Source organism: Onychostruthus taczanowskii, unplaced genomic scaffold (assembly GCF_017590055.1).
Source record: "Onychostruthus taczanowskii isolate IOZ18803 unplaced genomic scaffold, ASM1759005v1 scaffold5, whole genome shotgun sequence".
NCBI classification, from domain to species: domain Eukaryota; kingdom Metazoa; phylum Chordata; class Aves; order Passeriformes; family Passeridae; genus Onychostruthus; species Onychostruthus taczanowskii.
Window position 1 is genome coordinate 4,985,596 of NW_024502568.1, and position 15,143 is coordinate 5,000,738.

The 15,143-nt window shown below is 36.0% G+C and overlaps 1 protein-coding gene across 2 annotated transcripts in view; it reads right to left on the bottom strand.

Moving 5' to 3' along the window:
- ADGRA1 (adhesion G protein-coupled receptor A1) overlaps nt 1–15,143 on the bottom strand; it is a 255,536-nt gene that overhangs the window by 23,969 nt on the left and 216,424 nt on the right. For both annotated transcript variants that reach the window (XM_041415728.1, XM_041415729.1), the window contains one exon: nt 8,878–9,023. In XM_041415728.1, the coding sequence (XP_041271662.1) occupies nt 8,878–9,023 (146 nt within the window). The remainder of the gene's footprint in view (nt 1–8,877; nt 9,024–15,143) is intronic.

A 15,143-nucleotide genomic window follows, 5' to 3' on the forward strand; every position in this document is an offset into this window, starting at 1 on the left:
ATTTTTCTCACTAATTAATGAGTACAATCATCTACTAATAAAAGTCAGATATTCTTTTCTGTAATTGTGGTGAATATAATTTCATGCAGATGGGAATGCTTAGTTCTTTGACCATACAATTACAATAAGTACACTTGAAAAGATCTTATGCATTTATCTTTACAGCAATTTTTGCATAATCAAGTTTAATCTATATGACACCAGAGAATCATCTGAGAAAATATTTAGTTCTTTCAAATCTGATAAAGTTTCCTACAAAGCCCCCATTGGAGTCTGAATATATTATCTTTTAAAAATCCTTGAACTTGTAAAATTTCCAATCAGCATTTTACATTTTGCCTGGAGCAGCATATCAAAGCATGGAACATTTTATCAAGCTTACCCACCCTCTAACTTACCCTCTACAATTATGTATATGAGTAGCTCAAGTGCTAAAAGCTACTGAGGCAAGGGACAGTGTGACAAGAATTCTGAATTTCCAGGAAATACCTAGATTTGAATTCAGGATAAAAGCAGCTGAAAATTGTATCTAGTACACAGTTCTGCAGATCAGCAGGTTGCAGTTCAAGCTTTTCAAAGCTGAAAATATAATAAAATTAATTTTAAGTCTTCAGTCATTTCTATCCCAAGACCACAATTTCCTCATTACATGCCCAGGTATCACTCAGGTGTGGTTCTTTCCTTTTTTTGGCTACATTTGTCAATAGCCATAGCATAGAAGAGAGTTTCAGTTGAATGGATCTAAGTGACTTGCTATGCTGTTTAATATCTTGCTTACAAGCAGTAAGACATATATTTCTTTTACATTACTCATAACCCATTTCTTTTAATCTATACTAAGTAGCTCAGACACTGTTCTTTATAAACAGAGGATAAAGCTTCATCTTTTACCACAATATCTCTCAGAGATTTGGTATTGTTGTATTTCTACTGTGAAAAGTGTGCACCTCGCCTGTACCTTAGCTAATGAAATTATGGCAACAACAAAATCCTTGTTCTGCTTTGATTTTGACATGCTCTTGGAATCAGTTCACATCAAGGAAGATTCTATCCTCTGGGGATCATTCACTTGAAGTATTTGGTAGAGCATTCAAATTGACTTAAAGTATTTGGCAGTTCATTCAGGTCATTTTTGAAGAATAGTATTGCCAACTTCCCCATGAGAAGGAACTTCTGGTTCATAAGCCAGGTGAAGTGGAACTACAAGCAAAGCAGGTGGCTCTGTTACCATCTTGCTGTTGGTGACTCCACAATTCAATCACTCACACTGAAGGTGGAGAAGAAAAGCTCTAATCAGTTCTCCTGTTTGATTAAGAGTTGGCAGGAAAATATCTCCATGCTATGGCACCATACCCTGGCAATCCAGTGCTGTTAGCAATGAATATTTACATGGCCTATGCAAAGTGCAACAACGTTCTCAGGATACCAATGACAATATATTGCTATAGTGGACCTCCATACTATTTTAATATTTTCATTTTACTGGAAATTTTCTTGTGTAGAACAATTATTTCAAATCTGAATTAAAAGTTGCTTTTGACCAAAGATAATTTTATCCCCATCTGATGGAAATAAAATTGGCTTCAAGTTAAAATTTAGTAAAAAGAAATAATGAAAATGTTTCCCTCATCACATTTTACACCCTTTTCCACTGCAGACCTTTCAGTTACATCCTTGACTCCACCTGAACATATATCAGCATTTAAGAGTGATCATGCTAAATAGCACAAATATCAGTATGTCCTTGAAGTATCAAATCAAATTCCAAGTACCCTTAGGTTCTGCAATCCTGTCTCTCCCTTTAATTTGTGATATACAGACAATATATACTTGTTTTGTTTTTAAGCTTCTTTTTTCATTATCTCTAGCTTTTATACCTCAAGGGGCTGTTTGTTCTGGCTAAGGTTCCTTCCAGCATTTTAATTCTTTTTGCTTGAATGGGGTTTTTGGTTGATTTTTTTTGGTTGGTTTGGGGTGTTTTTTTGAGAACTTGCCTAAGTTGGTGGGCTGATAAGACAGAGCACAATCTGTCTACAATGATCAGCATTTCTGTTGGTACTCTTGTATTACTTGTGTTGTGTCATCTTTGAATGACATTTCTTAAAATTGTATTCAGAAGCAATGTAGCATTGTTCAAAATATTAGTTCTATAATTAAATTAAAACTTTGAAAAGGCTGTTACACTTAGATTATTTTAATATCCAATATAACAATATAATCACTTATTTTGATGTTGTGAATATAAGCCTTTGGTGAATAAAATGAACACAATGGCTGGAAGGGAAACATGGCTTTTCTTACATTCAATTGTAATTTATTAAATGCAAAAAATTTAGAAAAACTATTTCAGCAATATGGTCTTTCTCCTTCCTGAGTATATGACAAATATTGAAACAAGAAACATGGGAATACAGTTTTGCAAATAGTATCTAAGAAATATCACTAGATTGTCTTTAAGGTCCCTCCCAACCCAAGCTATTTGATAAAAACAGCTGTTACACAGTTTGTTGTTTTTAGGAACTTATGTATGGAGGTGATAAACAGCCTTGAGAATACATGAGTATTGCAAAAAAATTACTGCACAATTTCAAAATTATCTAATAATATACATTTCTAGTCTTAACTTCCCATATCTAACACAAGAAATGTTCATTTTAATACCAGAAATGTGAGATAGACTTCCTGATAACTGACTCTGCCCACAAAAAAATATCCTGTCCTGTAAGCAAAGGGTACAATCAAGTACTTAAATTGTAGCCAACTTCCTGGAGCAGATTCTCAGAGAGACTGTTGGCTCACCATGCCATGGTTCATCCAGCTGGTGAAAACCTCACTTGCAGGGACACAATTTTCATTTACTCTGCAATGACACAATTGGGTCTATGCTAATAGTAAAGAGTGAAATAGAGAGATCTTCTCAAGGCTCCTGAGAATTCTGCCCTGTGGCAGTTCCCATTTAATTCAACATACTAAAACCATAGAGAATTTTTTTTAAAAAAAGACAGATGATCCCTTGGCATAATCAGGTCTAAATTTATACTTTATAGAGGAAGTTTGATATGCTCTCTGTGGGAAGGAAAGATGGGCTTTCATGGATCAAAACTCTATGAGTTAATTTTTAAGAGCATATCACAAAGAAGAAAACAATGGATTGCAAATGATACTTTTCATCTGACCTCTTTCTCTCTCCCTCTCTCTCAATCACTGTTTTGTACTAGAAGACATGAATTCATGAGAGCCAGCACTAATGAAAAATGCACTAGAACTTAACTGCATTTCAGAGCTGCTGGTGTCAAGGGGACAAGTAATGTCTCTGTCTGTCAGAATGTAAATTATGTTGCTTCATATGATTCAGTCCGAAGATTCAGAAAAGAGCATAGCCAAAAAAATGGCATATTTGCCAAACCTGATGTTTAATTAAGTATTTTTGATCATAGTCAAATGTTGATCCCCCATTACACCGCTATCATACTGCAATAAATTGTAGCCAGCTTGTTAGAAGTAATAGGGGACATTAACAAAGATCATTTTCTGAAGACCCTTTCAGCCTCAGGAATATTAGAAAGCACTAGGTTTTGTTTTTTTTTTTTTTTATTCTAGGGTTTTTATCTGGACATAATCATCCTTTAAAAACTAAATATAGAAGTCTTTGGTCTTTATAACTGGAATGTTTTTAGTATCTCCATTATGGTGCCAAAATATCACGTGACACTTTCTGATGACATAATGAAGATTGCTGTGTGCAACTCATATTCAAGACACAGTCTGCTTTATTGGTAACTTATTCAGTAAAAATTTCCCTATAATCAATCTGTGATGGAAGTCACAACATTTCCTGCGAGGCTCTCTCAGGACTCTCTCAGCAGTTAGGCAAACACAGCCACAGATCCATTTGCGCCCGTGTGCTGGTTTCCAGCTTGTCAGAATTCAGATCAAGCAGCTAAATGTTCATCCTGAGAAAAGCAGGGTTAACACTGTGAACAAAGCACTAAGTGGGTGCCATGACCCCTGTGGTGTCATGCAAGTCTGTAAAATCTCTCAATGTAAGGCAAGAGCCTCATCACAGGACTAGTCGACAATAACAGAAGGAGAGGATTTTCTTGTCTTTGAAAGTTTTGTGTGGTTTTTCTTTTTTGCAGTGAATGGATTTAGCATAATTCTGTGTCTCAGAGATACTTAGCTACTGTTTAGCTGGGTGCTGCTGATTAATGTTTAGGTAGCTGAGAGAAATAATGAGCTTGGGAATGAACTTGAAGAGCCGCTGCCACACTCCCAAGGAGAGGGGGAGGATGCAAGTGCAGCACTACCACACCTGGCAGGGGCTCAGGGGTAGGTTGTTAGCCACCACTGCACCACAAACACAGCTCACTAGGAAGAACCCTTTCATTGCTGCTTTCAGGACATTGCTCTGTACTCTGGAAATGTATGCATGATGTACAGAAACTTGGCCATACACAACCTCATATAGAACAGCAGACAATCGTACACAAATCTGCGTGTAAACATCCATCAGCAGATTAGTACAGTTTGACCAAACTACCCCCATTCTCAACTACTGTATGTCCAGGTCTGCTCTGCGTGCAGGTTTAAAAGACAGTTAAGACATTTCAAAATATGTGAAATAGGAAATCAGCTTTCTCATTTTAAAAGTTATTCTTAACTCTTAAAGTTATTTAAGGTTGAAAACAGTAAGGGAAGGGAATTGAGGCCAGTGGTATTGACTGTAGGTACTCTGTGTGTGCTGCTCAGTTATGATTTTTTATCTATATTACTAAGGCTACAACTTTGAATACAAAGCAAAGGGCACAATCCATTCTGAAACTGCTACTACAGCTAGATACATAATTTTTCTAAAGAACTGCATGAGGTACATTTCTTAACAGCCCCACAATTTTAGAAAGAACATTTTAAAAAGCTTATCAAAATATGTTACATAAAAAATAAGATGAAGTTCAACAGAGACAGTGACATCAACTGTTATCTGTTTTGCTGTTGCTTCTGCAACCTTATTTATGCACATCGATATGTTTTCATGACAGATATGGGATATTGGACTCTGTAATCTGAAGACTGCCATATTAGTTATCTTGCAAGTCATTCATTGAATGAAAGAGATGGGAGAACATTAGGAGATATATTTGTACCTAACCTTGAGATAAAACTTAATTATCCGTCTCCTTATCACCAATCTCTGGCCCAGCTAGCAGCTTATTTATTTTTTATTTTAAATGTTTAGAATGCAATTGTGCTCACTAGTTATCTTATTAAAACTCAAAGCAATCTGATTTTTTTTCTGTCACTCTAGAAAGAAAGGATTTTAACAGAATATCCTTCAGAAGTATTTTTTGCTGGTCTGTACTTCTGTCTAATCTGTCTGGGCACAGAGCATGACATGAAAAATGCATGCACATAGCAGGTACAAAACCCAACACTACCTGTGCCTCAGCTTGGGCTGATAAGAAGTTCTGTACGTTGCAGTAATAGCTGAATCTTGCATGCCCCTTTGCCTTTGCTGGCAAAATCTGCCTTCAGATGAGTCAGAAGCTAAACTCTGCCAGGTCTAACAAATGTCCACAGAGGATGAACAGATAGAATTATTTATTTCTATTAAGAATACCAGTGAGTATATTTTACAGGAAGTAATTTCATTATCTGTTGAAGTGCTAAGGTTCAGAATTTCAATACAAAAAACTCAGTGATGCATTAATTTGATCCACCTCATTAGCATCCAGGCACATTTAGAGAAAAATGCCAGAATTGTTACAGTTGGTTCCAGTCATCAAAGTGATAGGCCCTCAGGGGTTTAACTCTGTAATTAACAGATAATGTATATTTCATGAATAATATATATAATAAAATATATATATACTGTATGATGTACAGTGTACATAATGTATCTCATAATACATGATTAACATATAAAAAGAGGCAATATTTAAAATCATATTGCCAAGAAGTCAAATTAGATTGCAAAAATGTTTCAAATTTGATCACTCTATCTAGAAGAATGAAAACTTATAAAGAACCACAGCTTTACATAATAGGATACTTATTGCTACAGCTCAAAGAAAAGTAGGAGAAAAAGATCAAGGGCACCTCATTTGTCTTGCTTCTGCAAATGAATATGGAAACAGCAGACAGAGAAACCGCAGCAACTCTTACAAGCCTACGTCCTTTTCTACTAACAGGTAAGGTCTCCTTTCAGATATTCTATTCTATTTATTTTCACAATTTCAGCTACTTTTTAGAATGCACCAAGCTTTGTGAAACAAATGTGGTGAGACAATTTTTATGATTTCTTCGTAAATTCCAAGAAAATTCCAATGATAGATTTATGTACTGATTTTTGGCATTAGATCCCACTTACTAACTCACAAAACATACCTCTATGTCCTACAGCAAGAGCATATATAAGGAATACAAAACCACTCACATGTGAACTGGAAACACCTTCTATCAAATACAACCCTTACCAAAGAAGGCTGAAGGACAACAGCTGAGCATAGAGCTTTTGCCAAACACATTCACATATTTGTCTACTTCTCTAAGTCTATAGAGAAGGATCACTGAAAAATGACCTCTTTTAAACATGTCTCGTAGAATATATAATTTGCTTCCCATCACTGATAGTCCTGACATGTAAAGAAGCCTAACTCCATCTCTATTTGAATAAACTTTATACTATTTAGCCATCTACTGATGTCAAATCGAGACAAATTAACACCCCCTCACCCAAACCCAGATGTTTTCCCTTAAGTACCTGAGGAACAATATGTATAAAGGCTGGCATTGCCTTATAGACACAAGAACACTGACTAGTTAAAACATTTCCCATAAATGACTGTCTTGAAATGTAAGCATCCTTAATGGATTTTATGGAAATATTATGACAAAGAATAATTCAGACTTTAATTTTATTAAAATCAGGAAAGGTAAAATGCCCCAAAAAAAGATACCATTATCATTCTGAAAGAACAAACAACTACTAATTATGAGTTTAGTATTTCCTTGCCTAAAGTGATTCTTAATTTTACATATACTATGCCTGTTTTATATGTGAAGTGAAACTGATCCTTACTGTTTTGAATCTAGTGCTAACCATTGTGAAATTGTATTAGACATTTCAGTGCCTGTGTCTCTAAGATACATGGTGCCCTGTGGGAGAAAAATGGCTTAGAATAATTTTACTTAGCTATTAAACAATTATACCCATGTTCTCTTACAGCTAGAAGGTGGTTTATCATTTCTATTGCTAAACTTAAAATAGCTACTATTTATTTTCACTGTCTGGGAACCTCAACATGACTGGTACAACAAAGATTCTAATTAGAGTCATCTTTCCTGTAACCTGTCTATTGTTTTCCAACTCAAACAAGATTTGAATTTGAAGAACATACACTATGCTGGGTCTATGTAACTTGTAACAATTTTCTACCTTAATAGTCACACTGCAGCATTTGAAAATTGGCAATTATTCATTTTGCCATGAGCTGGTAACTGAAGGAGTGAAATTCTCATATCTTAAGAATGGTGTAGTAAATCATGGATTAGCAAAGTCAGGCACTCTCAATGAAAGACCATCCTCTTACACCTAACAAATCTAAGGATCAATATAGCACTCCTTCTCATCACAATATACATTTTATGTTAACTTTAATCAATTTCATCTCTAGAAATAAAGTGTTTTAAAAAGAAGAAAATTTGCTAGTTTTCTAACTAAAATCATGTTAGTAATAATTTGACTCTGGAGAATCAGACGGAAAAACTCAATCTTCCTACAGACTTTTAACAAGTTGTGACACCACTACACAGTCATCTATAAATGCTATAAATGCTATTTACTAAAAGTTTTGTGTTTAAAATAAAATAATCTACCTCTGTTTAGAAGACTACACCCTGGATTTTTCACAGAAAAGTCATAAAAGGTAGAATTCATATTTCCTGACCTCCAGTATAAAACTGAGGTCTTTAGGCTAAACTGACCATTCAGACTTGTCCATGATCTGTGGGAAAAGAGAGGCACTTCCATAAGGCAATTCATACTGTTCTCACACAAACATTCAAGATGGACAGGAGAAATTGTTGTCTGGACATTCTTTTTCTGCCTCCCTCCAAAATCTGTATAGGGACAATATATATCTTTGGCTAATACATAATATTTTGATAGCTAATCTTAAAAAAGATGAATTAATCTTCTCATGCCTTTGGCTTGAAATCCTGGTTTTGTGGTAACGTTTTGCTAAGGTTTAATTTTTTTTTCTTGTGCAGACTGACTGTTTTGGCTTGGAGTTTCAGCATCTCAGAGGCATCTGGCAAGAACTCCCACTGTCTTACACCTGCGATGCCATCAGAGACACACTTGAGGCTGCTCCAGGGAGAGCTGATAGGGAGTGCAGACTTCAGTCGCTCCTGTAACAGCATTACATCTCTGATGGGGAATGAGGAAGGCTGCTATCAGGTTATTAGGCTTTCAATACAAGTGTGGGCAGGAAGTAGAGCAGAAGAGATAAAGGTAAAGGGTCATTACAACGCAGTTTCTGGTGATTAAATAAGGCTCGGAATCACACCAGTTTCTGGTTTGGGGGATTTTTTTCCCTCCATAAGAAAACAACGGAAACATTTCAATTCTTCCTGTTCAGATAAAGGCATCTGAACTTAGCCAATACAAGTTCTGCATATTTCCACCTTCTGAGCAGAGCTAACTATCAGCATACAATAAATACTCAGATTTTTGTACACACCTAGATGGCTCAATTCTTTATGGATGCTATTTATAGTATATAAAAAGCAAAAAATACAGAAATAAGAATGAGAGTTTGCTTATAATTGATATTTTTTAGGAAGAAATTAAAAAATAATATAGCTAATATTCCATACCTGAGTAGAGGTTGCTTTGGATAAGAAGGTTGGTCACTGTTTTGGCAAGGCTGAGGTTTTTTTGTGACTTGCTTATAAATATTCCTGGCAGTTACTCCAATCCATAGCATAGTAGAGAGTGTAGAATAATGCAGTACTATGCCAACCTAAAAAGAGAGTGGACAATTAAACGACTCAATAAAATGGATCAGTAAAACAAGAGTTTTACAAGAATCTTATTTCATAAGGTCACAGGCAAACAGATTTTTAAATTGAATTTATAAATGCATCTAATTTAAAAACAGTTATTTAATCTACCACAGATAGTATTATCTGCAATACCAGAAGCAATGTTAGGAAATAGACACATAAAAACATTTGTTTTCTAAGAACCTGCTTAATGAAAACATTTTACGCCTGGATTTAAAGTGATGTGACTCTAAGTTTGTGTTGCATTCTTTGTTAGCTTATCATGAGAATGCAATTTAAAATTTAAGGAGAGGCCAGCATTTTTGCTTGCTCTTATGCTATTTCCTTTAACTTTTCAGGAATATCCTGTTGTAGTTCCCTCTCTGCTTTACACAGGCAAGGCTGACTTCTGGAAATGGCATCAGTGCTATTTGCACTGATAAGTCCAGATTATTTTCAGACATATTTTAAGAAAATTATAAACTTGTCTACAGAATTAAAAAAAAAAAAAGACAACTCTTTGCATCCGCCTTTAAAAAGAATTATAAACTCTAATAATGTTATTATCACTTTGTCTCCAAGAAACTGGTGTGTTTATCATTGAAAGGAAAACAAAGTACAAACACCTCTAAAATGCTAACATCTTTGTTATGTTAGTAATTGTTATTCATTACTATGGAAGCAGTAATTGGAATTTTATCCAATTTCCAGTGCTTTATTACATCAGCTAAGTCTGCATCTGATTATATAAAATGAGGTTACCTTTGAAGCAATAACCTGACATTTTGCAGTGACAAGTAAAATATTGCTATAATTGGAAAGAACATAAAAGTTTAAGGAATACAGAGAATTGCTAAATAAAGCTAACACAAATCTATTATAATGATTTATTTGAACCAGTGTTCATTTTTGCTCCACTTAAAACAAAATAATTGATGGGTAAAGAAAAAAAAAATCCATGCTTTTTTTTTTTTTTTCTATTTAGTATTATAGCTCAAAACTTGAAGATAGCAGCAAATATCACCAACAGAAAACCCTTTGTAATTTTCTCAGGGACTTGTCTGTCACATTAGACAAGGGAGGATAAAGCCTTCATCACTGCTGCTGCTTGAGGTAAAAGAAGGATTAATAAGAGAATGAGACAATTGTGTATTATGAGCTGGCAGACACTGCCAGTTCAGGGACTGGTGCTGTCTGTGCTTGGTTCACAGGCAGCTTGCAGAGTTTCTGTAGGGATGCCCTGAACAGGACCATGAGCAGGGAGGGGAGGCAGAAGGATGAGAAAGGGGAAAGAAAAAGAAGGCAGAAATAATGAGAAAGAACTGGAAAAATCTAGATATTTAGCTCCTAGCCTCTTCTCTTCCTCATTTCAGCATAGCCCTGCTGCTATATATTCTGTTTTTCACACAGGTACGTGCAATAATAGGAACAGTTGAAACGAATTCCAGGTCAAAAGGCACCTATATAGGTGAAGTTCTGAAAACATATATGACCACATAGATAGAAATCATCAGCCACTTAAATGAATGTAAGACCTAAAAATAGTACAACAAAACAATTTTATTGAATTTTCAAGCAGGCAACCAAAATGCCTGAAAACATCACGGCTATGCTGCGCCTGCATCACATTGCTGTTTTTCACAGTGTGATCACGTTTCAGCAACTGAGTTACTTCTGATATATGGAGAAATTTAACAAACATGGAGGAGGCAAACATGTTATCAGCCTCTATACTAACTCTTTGATGATCTGCATCTCTCTCTCAAATAAAACCCCAAACAAAACAAAACAAAAAACCCAAAACCCCAACCATTTGCATTTCTTGCTTAAAGGAAACAAGGATTTATCCTGAAGATACAGAACCTCCTTATGACTAACAGATTTGACTTGACACCTGAAGTGTGGGATTTGGAAAGGTGCACTGAGCTGTTACAGTAAATTCTAGAATTTTAGCTATTATTCACTAGTAATAAGTAAAGAAATGCTTGTTGCACTTCCCATTGAAAGTTCAGTGTTTCAAAGTGCTGGGTTTTGCTCTCTGCCTCTTCCCTCCCCTTGTGCCCCACTGACATCAGTTATGTCACGGAGGTGCATCGTCCTCATTGTTGTGCTTGGGGACTGTGACTGCAAGTTCTTTTGTCCCCTGCAGTGGGATCACCTCTTGCTAACTCTCTCAGGCTAGGAAGACACCTGGGCCCCATGGTAGAAATACATGAGATAACAGCTCACGACATGGGAGGGAAGGATGAGGCTCGAGAGAAGGACCAAGGCGGTTTTGCTCAGTAAATTCTTTCTTGACTCTCTTAGCAAATGCAAACTTAGGTTATGCATGAAAGGTCCAGGGTACAAATTTATCTGTGTATATCTTGTTGCTGGATTTCTACCTCTGTAAAGCTTCAGAGGCCAAAAACTATATACAAATTAAATGCCAAAGCGATAACTTAAATCTGTTTTCACTATTAGCAGAACTTTTGTATTTCACATAAAATTGTATGGAAAGGGTTGAGATTTCCATGCAGAATAAAGGATTATGATTGGAAATATTGAAGTGATGACCCCTACTTTTAAGAAGGTTTTCCACTGACAAGCCAAATGGTACAGAAAAAACTGCCAGAATACATGCGTTGAAAAGAGCACTGTACCTAAAGCTCTTTAATAACCACAATTATATGTTGAATATTTTCTTGTTTTCTTTGATTCATTTTTAACACATCCTCTGTTCTCAGAACTCTTATCTTTGGGAATAAGCACTAGCCTTTTGAATAGATTATACTTTTCTTCAGTAGGAAGATGCTTTCTGTTTGTGCTTCTTCAATAAATTTCAGTACCCTAGAGATAAGTTAAGTTCCATATGATGCAGTTACCATGGTAATGATCAGAATACACATTTATGCAAAGCATTTTGTCACAAAAAGGTTTCTTGATCAGCTTTAATTTGCCCACAATTTTCTTTATTTTCCCCAAATTTTAAATTTAATTTCTTTTTTTTTCCTAATTGTGATCATATTTCAGATAAGATTGTACTTCTTAATTCAGTTTTATTTAAAGAAGGATACAGATATGCATGAACATTCTGATTAAACTTTTAATCCTGCAATGAAAATTATTCTTTTCTGTGAGATGAAGGGGCTTAGGAATTTCTCTGCAGTCTGTAACACCAATGGATGTGAATATTTCATGATCTTTAAACATTTAGCATTAGCAAAACCCCATGCTCCCTTCACAGGTAGAAAATTTAGAGCAAGAAGTTCAGCTTTCTGAGTTGAACTTGTAGGCTGCTGGCTAGTATGGAATGAGCTTTGCCTTTCTTGTTGAAGATCTACTGCCTTACAGAAACAAATCCACAAGCAGCTTCACTTATGACATTCATCAGGGAGAAGAAGATCTGCGCCTTGCCAAAGTGTACATGGAAGCTTTTATTTTATAAACCATATAGATGTTCTTGGAGACGTGATTGGAGTGATCATGCAATAAAAAAATAAGATTCTGTCTCTCTCCATAACTTTTCTGCCTCCTGAATCTTGTGCCCAGAAGTCCATTCTTCATGCTTCAACATGTTTAATTGAGGATTTCATCCCCTAGCATCCATAAACTCATGGCTATAATCCCTTCCTCTAAAGTAGAAGCCATGAAACAGAAGTCTTTGAGAGTACAGTATTAATACCTCCCACACATGGGGATTGATCCAGCAACAGTTGTGTCTCCTTTTCTCTCATTCTTTGCATGAAAGGAGTGAGCTTCCTTCTGCTTTCTGAAGCAAAATAACCCGAGGCTCTGGCTGGGAGATGGAAGGGCTCTCACTGGCTGGCTCAAGCACCTTTCTGGTAGGGTACTGCCTCTGATATCCCTGCTGCTCCCAAGACAACCCCTGACTTGCATGAAAGATTTTGCCAGTAAACTCAAGAGTCTGGATTCTACAAAAGCCAACATTCAGTGACACCCAGGATGTGATTCAAGGGTAATCTAAAGATTTTGGAAATTCATATTCTCATGAAATGTGTGAAAATGCAATCAACTCTTCTAGGCCAGCACTCTAACATCAGGTTTTTGGTAAATCATAAAGACTGTAGAGCACATATGCAAGTGAAAGGTCTGCACAAAATCCTCTCTGAAACAGATATGCAGGTTTAAAAGGGAATTGAAGATTTTTAAATTCATCATAAAAATAAATGTCTGACCATTTCTGAAAAGACTTTTTTTTGTGCAGCTGTTTCACCTTGAAGGGGATTTGAAGGTTCTTCCAGCTACCACAGAAAATGGGGCCATTTCCATAGCATTAATTCCTGATCTTTAAAACTAACCTGTAATTACACATTTATAGACATAAGGTGATCCAAATGAAGCTAATTCAGAACCACCCTTTTAGGTTAAATTTGAAGGATAAAAGTTAACTTAGTCTATTATTTCACATTGATAAGTATGCTGCAGTGAATTTTTTGGTGGAAGTTTTAGGGATAATTACAATAGAAAAGGGGTGGTTGACTGGCTTTTATACAACATTTCAGTGTTCAGGACAAAAAACACTTCCACTTGGAATCTTTCTCTGTGCACTCAGGAAATAAAAAGTGAAAATTGCATTGCTGCAGGTTGAAGCTGTGCTTTGAATTTTAGCAGAATGAAGGATACCTCTGGAATGGCAACTGATGGTGTTACACCTGTGGTATAAAATAATATTTTAGTGCTGCTTGAAGCAGTAATATTTTCACAAATATCTTTTAAGCCCCAGTATCAGAGCTTTGGCACATTGGATATTAAATCACAGACTAATTGTCTCAGGGTTATCACAGGACACAGGCACAGGGACTCAGAATTTTGAAAACCTTGCTGTCAGAAAGCAAGAAGGGATCTGTGGCTGGGTACGATGTTCTCAAAGTGAAGAGTTTTTCAGCCTCTGTTAGCAGCTATTGGAGCCTTGTCTTAGATTGCTTGGACTATTTCATCCATTACCTCTGTCTAATTACATCAGACAATTTCTACCAGGAAACAAAGGACAGTCTTTGTCACTTGTATCTTTCCTATATTGTAATTACTGATGATATTATCTGTTATGTAACATAATATCAGGTAAATAAATAACTTTATGAAACTGGTTAGCAGACATATAGAGATGGTTCAATTCAGTTTCTCTAAGTGTGCACATTTCTCAGCAGCTCAGGATCTGGCCCTATCCCACAACAAGAGACAGATGCCACTGAAAATGCACTTTATTAAGATACTCCTGTAGTTTATGCACTACTTATAAAAGGCTATTAATAACACATTTATCTCAATCAATTTTTCATTATAGCTGTTAATACCACATTGCTACCACGCAAGCTGCAAAGTAAATAATCAGACAACGACTGAAACAACAGATGGTCATTTGTGGCCATGTAATTACATGGCCATGGCTGCCCTACAAACTAATCTGCTACTATCACTTGCAAACTGCAGACAAAGACAATGGTAAGTGATATTTCAATTTGCTAGAACTTACAAATTAATTATGACACAATACACTAGATATTGTGAGATATTTCTCTCAATCTAGTGGACAGCTGTGTTATTTAAATGAGTATCATGTAATACACTGAGGTAGACTTCCCATGTAGAACTTCATAGTGCTTACAGACCCATGTGTGCTGTTTACTGATAGTCATGCACAAGGATACACAAAAGGCTTCCAAAGCACCTCACTGAACACTTAAGAGTGATAACTCTTACACTTATTAAGAGTGATAACTCACACTAGTTATGCAAGCTTTGCAGTCACTCTGCTGTTGGCTCCTGACTCTTCCTATTTACATCCATCCAAGGCAATCAGAAGAACTGGATTTAGTGACAGGCAAAAAATCTGGGAGAACATTGGCTAAACAAAGTGCTTTACTACAGGAAAATACCAACAACATTCATGAGCCCTGGTGCACTTCTACCAAATCTGAGCAGAAGAAATGCTCAAGGCAAACAAATTGCAACAAGCCCTCATCCGATGTTACAGAAGATGACTGAAATGACTCTCTTTACACATTGGACAGACTCAGCCTTTATGTTCAGAGCAGCTGAATCCATCCCTGTCTGTGCCTCTCACCACACTATTGCCCCAAAAATGCTGAGGCAAG